The sequence below is a fragment of the Macrotis lagotis genome, chromosome 2 (assembly GCF_037893015.1).
Source record: "Macrotis lagotis isolate mMagLag1 chromosome 2, bilby.v1.9.chrom.fasta, whole genome shotgun sequence".
Lineage (NCBI taxonomy): Eukaryota > Metazoa > Chordata > Mammalia > Peramelemorphia > Peramelidae > Macrotis > Macrotis lagotis.
In genome coordinates, this window is record NC_133659.1 from 154,301,006 (window position 1) to 154,306,441 (window position 5,436).

At 50.7% G+C, this 5,436-nt stretch overlaps 1 protein-coding gene across 1 annotated transcript; it reads right to left on the bottom strand.

Moving 5' to 3' along the window:
- Positions 1–443: 443 nt before the first annotated feature.
- ACTA1 (actin alpha 1, skeletal muscle) lies at positions 444–5,236 on the bottom strand. The gene is made up of 7 exons (XM_074223027.1): positions 5,129–5,236; positions 3,776–3,916; positions 2,574–2,898; positions 1,879–2,040; positions 1,339–1,530; positions 988–1,169; positions 444–763 (listed from the first exon to the last, which is right to left on the bottom strand). The coding sequence occupies exons 2-7, from the start codon at positions 3,902–3,904 to the stop codon at positions 620–622; spliced, it is 1,134 nt and encodes a 377-aa protein (XP_074079128.1). The 5' UTR covers positions 3,905–3,916; positions 5,129–5,236; the 3' UTR covers positions 444–619.
- Between the last annotated feature and the right edge of the window lie 200 nt (positions 5,237–5,436).

Consider the following 5,436-nt stretch of genomic DNA (forward strand, 5'->3'; position numbering starts at 1 on the left):
AGAAAGAACAGGGAGCATGGAGCTAGGAAGATTCACTTACAATCCTGGGTTACTATGATGATTCCATAATTATATGTGTGACTATGGGCAAATTCCTTAACCATTCTGAACTGAGCTCAGTTTCCTAATTTGCAAAATGATAAATGACACTAGTATTAACCATATGTCATGTTTATTTTGAGGAAATTGTTTTGAAAACCTTACAGCTCTAATAACTGGGCATGATTATTCAATAGTATGAAATTTGTTAAAGCAAGCAAATTGTTGGGTGTCTTGTCCAGCTGAAATGAAAGGACACTATTTCCTTCTCCCAACACTCTCCCCGCCTCCCCCCAAAGTAAATAAAATGACAATATTTTTGGGACTTGACAGAATGACTGAATTTAATGCTTCTTGAAATTTTCCATTTCTTCAGGGTTTTGATTTAAAAATAACAAACAAGGTAATATAAATTAATTTATGTACACTTTACAAATGTTGTGTCAATTGGGGGGTTGCAGCAACAACAATAGAAATGTTAATACCATAGTTATTTGGCTGTTGCAAGAACTCAACCACCTGCAACTTAACAACATCCGTCATCCTGAGAATAGTGAGCACACTGATCTTGTAAACGTGTTTAGAAGCATTTGCGGTGGACAATGGAGGGTCCAGCTTCATCGTACTCCTGTTTGGTAATCCACATCTGTTGGAAGGTGGACAGGGAAGCCAGAATAGAACCACCGATCCAGACAGAGTATTTCCTCTCAGGAGGGGCAATGATCTGGAAGAGAAAGATGACATTTACAATGATCAGACAAAATAAGAATGGGTTGAAAGAGATTCCTGAAGTGAGAGGGAGAAGCTATGTAGATGAGAAGTATTGAACTACAGCAGTTTCTCCTTGTCATAGATAAAAATCATTCCTCAGTGAATTTGGATATTAAAAAACTAAATAAGAATGATAGTCTCCACTAGCTTCCTACCCACCGCCCATTAGGATTCTACCTTGATCTTCATTGTGCTGGGGGCAAGGGCGGTGATTTCTTTCTGCATGCGGTCAGCAATACCAGGGTACATGGTGGTACCACCAGACATGACGTTGTTGGCGTACAGGTCCTTCCTGATGTCAATATCACACTTCATGATACTGTTGTAAGTGGTCTCATGGATGCCAGCAGATTCCATCCCTTGGGACCAAAGAGAAGACAGGGGAAGAAGGAAGAGAGGTGGGGATAGGAAGATGGAGGAGAAGGAATTTTTAAAAAGAAGAATCACAAAACAAATCAAAGTGAGCCATTTGATCCAAAGGCTTCTCATAGATTAGATTGTAGAAAAAGCCCCAGAACAGCCTCTTACCAATAAAAGAAGGCTGGAAGAGGGTCTCGGGGCATCGGAAACGCTCATTGCCAATAGTGATGACCTGACCATCGGGTAACTCATAGCTTTTTTCCAAGGAAGAGGAGGAGGCCGCAGTGGCCATTTCATTCTCGAAGTCCAGGGCCACATAGCACAGCTTCTCCTTGATGTCTCTCACGATTTCACGCTCAGCTGTAGAGCAGAGGAAAGGAGCGATGCACTGATGGATTAGTTGGAGAACGTGTACACAATGCACACCCGGGAGAGCGCTCGCAACGCACCGACACACTCTTGCCTAAGAACCCCGACCTATTGACGCTTGTATAAACGCTTGGGGGCGAGGACACTCCTCTTTAGGCTAGGCTTAAACCTTTGCAAAACTTGTCTTTTCTTATTGTTTAGTAGGGGAGACGCTCTCCGCAGCAGGAGGCGCCAGTTAAGGAATCCTGTGGTTAACTCCAAGGACCAGGCTGTCTCCCACATCTTATTCCCGATCCCCATCTCCCTCCCCTCGGTGTCTGCGGGCCTACGGCTGCTCACCAGTGGTCACGAAGGAGTAGCCACGCTCAGTGAGGATCTTCATCAGGTAGTCAGTGAGGTCCCGACCGGCCAGGTCCAAACGCATGATGGCGTGGGGCAGGGCATAACCTTCGTAGATGGGCACGTTGTGTGTGACACCATCGCCAGAGTCCAGCACGATGCCTAGGGGAGAGGAAGATGACAGAAAAGGATCTGAGAGACCTGAGTAAAGAAAAGGCATGGATTTACTGCGGGCACATACACGAGCCCCCCACGCGCGTCCCGCACACACACGCACACACCCCAAACGCAGCAGAGATCTAGCAAATTGCAGGAACGTTTTGCTTCGCTGCAGAGCTCAGGATGTCTCTCAGGCCCTGAGAGTGGGAAGGTTGGGGGTGTGAGTGTGATTGTGGGAAGCTGCTAAGCAATAAGGTAAGATGTGTCCCTAAGCAGGCTAGCAATGCTGCTCTGCAATGGTATGGGGTGCAGGAAATGGCTCTATGCAGCCACTTTAGGTGTCGTTTTGCTAAAAAAAAAAAAAAAAAAAAGTTTGTGTATGTGTGTGTGTGTGTGTGTTTGTGTGTGTGTGTGTAGTGAAGATCTATGTGTATAGTGACGATAGTTACTTTGTGAGCCTCGAGGCAGGGAGCAGAAGACCCAGTGAGTCGTGTCTTCCCGGCCAGGTCCATGCCTGTTGGGGCCAGGGTTCTTACCGGTGGTACGGCCGGAGGCGTAGAGGGACAGCACAGCCTGGATGGCCACATACATTGCGGGGACGTTGAAGGTCTCAAACATGATCTGGGTCATCTTCTCGCGGTTAGCCTTGGGGTTGAGGGGGGCCTCAGTGAGAAGCGTGGGGTGCTCCTCGGGGGCCACTCGGAGCTCGTTGTAGAAGGTGTGATGCCAGATCTTTTCCATGTCGTCCCAGTTGGTGATAATACCGTGCTCAATGGGATACTTCAGGGTCAGGATACCTCTTTTGCTCTGAGCCTCGTCGCCTACGTAGGAATCTTTCTGACCCATGCCCACCATGACGCCCTAGGGCACACGAACAAAGAAGAGAAGAGAGAGACAAAAAATTGCATTAGGCTCCAAAAATAATCTTTAGAACGACAGCGATCCCGTGTACCAGACAGACCTGGGGATAGGGAAGTTCCCACTAACTTTGAGCCATTTCTGTCTAGCAGCAGTCTTATTAAAAGAAAAAAAACCCTGAGGTGAAGCAATAAAGAATTCACAATTACATAGCACTTTTAGGTTATTTAGCACAAGTATAATTGCTTGTCGCCCCCCCCCCCCCCCGCTGTTTTTAGTAGTGGTCAACTCTTCACGACCTTTTTAGGGATTTTCTTTTTTTCCTTTTTTCCCCAAATTTTATTTATTGACGGCAATGGGGTTAAGTGACTTGCCCAAGGTCACACAGCTATTATTAGGTGTCTGAGGTCTGATATGAACTCATGTCCTCCTGACTCTAGGGCCGGTGCTTTATCCACTGCGCCACCTAGCTGCCCCATGGATTCTTTTGGTAAAAATGGTTGGAGTGGTTTGTCATTTCCTTCTTCAGATCATTTTACAGATGAGGAAACTGAGGAAGAGTTAAGCGACCTCCCCAGGGTCACACAGTTAGCTACTAAGTGTCTGAGATCAAATTTGAAGTCAGATCTTCCCAACAGCTCCACCTAACCGCCCCACCTCCCATTTTGCAGATGTGGAAACTGCCCCAAACTGGTGGATTCGAACGCACGTCTCTCGATTTAAGTTCCTGAGCTATTTCCTCAGTATTCGGTGCCCTCACAGGCTGAATGCTAGCGCTTTGAAAAACCTCCAGGGTTGGTACTGCAAACCTCTGTAACCAAGGCTGGTTGTCAACACCTCGACCCCTGGGGGGGGGGGGGCTGGGTGTACTAGGTCTCACCTGATGACGGGGGCGGCCCACGATAGAGGGGAACACTGCCCTGGGGGCATCATCTCCGGCAAAGCCGGCTTTCACCAGGCCAGAGCCATTGTCGCACACGAGGGCGGTGGTCTCGTCTTCGTCACACATGGTGTCAGTGTTCTGCAAAAGGAGCCCCTATGTTAGTGTGAAGTATTGTCACCCACTGCCCACCAGCTGCCCGGGTCCCTGATTCCACGGACAGAAACAGAGCTGGGGCCCCGGGCCCTCCGCTCTCTGGGAAGGGCCGGGAGACCACCTAGCCTCCTAGCTCCTCGGAGATGTTCCGTGACCTGCCTTCCCGCTGAGTACCCTTCAGTTGCACACTTTAGTGGAATTACTTTGTTTCCTCCCGTGGTTCGGGAGCCAGGCTGGGTAACTGGGTAATGAAGGGGATGGAGTTCAAGGGCCCGGCGAGGTGAAGGCTTGTGGCCTCCGGCCCTCTTTATAAGATCTACGACCCAGACTTCAGGAGGGAGCCGAGCTTTCTTTCTCCCTGCCCCCCTGAGTTATTGGAGTTGAATTATCTTAGATTGACGATATTATTTTAAGTAAACGTGTCCACAGGCCCTTTCTTTATACACCGGAAGAGGGGCAAGTTCAGATCGTTGGAGGAAGCTAGAAAAACTGACCAGAATTCCTATCACTGTTCCATAAATGTACAGCTAGAAGGGCCAATGGAGATGCGCTAACTAGATGAATGCCTTCGGGTTGGACACGTCCGTCGGCTTCATCCGATCTAGGTAAATCGGAGGGCTGGAGAAGGGAGCTGAATTCCGCCCCGCCCCCCGCCCCCAATCCTCTTTCTCTGGGTAACTGGATTGCCCGAAGAATTCCCCAGGCGCGTTCCTTGCCGGCTGTCGCAGCTAGCAGCTGTGAGCGCCCTGTGCATTTTGTCTCTAAATCCAAAAGGCATGGTGACACCATCCCCGCGTCCTTTCACTGCTCCCTGCCACGCGAGGAGTGAAGGCTGATCTCTCACGGAGGAAGGCGCCAGCCCTCTCTTTTCCCTTAGTTCAGTTGCTTCCTCCCTTTGGAGCTGGAATTCCCATGGGGGGTGTCTCCCGCCCCCCACCCCGCCGCTTCCTGTGGGGTGGTCCTAGTCCCTGAGATGGCTAGAGTCTTTTCAACGCAATCTGGAATGGAGGGAAAGTGCGAGAAGGGGCGAAGTTGGGAAGTGTCCCTAGGAAAGTTGTGGACTGCCTGGAGCAGCGGGGTAGGAGCCGACTCGGCCCTTGGGGGGCCTGACAGGTCGGGAGGGCGGTGCTGAGCTGTGCCCGTTTCCCTCCCTCACACCCTGGCTCTCCTCCCCTTTCTCCCTCCTCCCTTTCCTACCTGTGTGGGCGGCTACTGGTGCCTCTTCGCTCCGACTTGGGCCCCTGGGTCTGTCGCGGGAGGCGCTTCTCCTGGAGTGGTCGAGTGTGGTGGGTCTGCAGCCCCCCGGGCAGGTTTTTATATAGCCCACGGACTCTCTGGCCCCCGCCCCGAGACCAGAGCCGCAGGAATGTCTCTACCCTTCTGTAGCCATATTTGGGTGTAGGGCACTAAGAGCCCCCTCCCCTCCGGTCCCTCGGCCTGGGCCCCCAACCCCTGAGCTCTGCCCAAAGAAGGAGAACCCTGGCCCTGGCCCAGGTAACACGGGC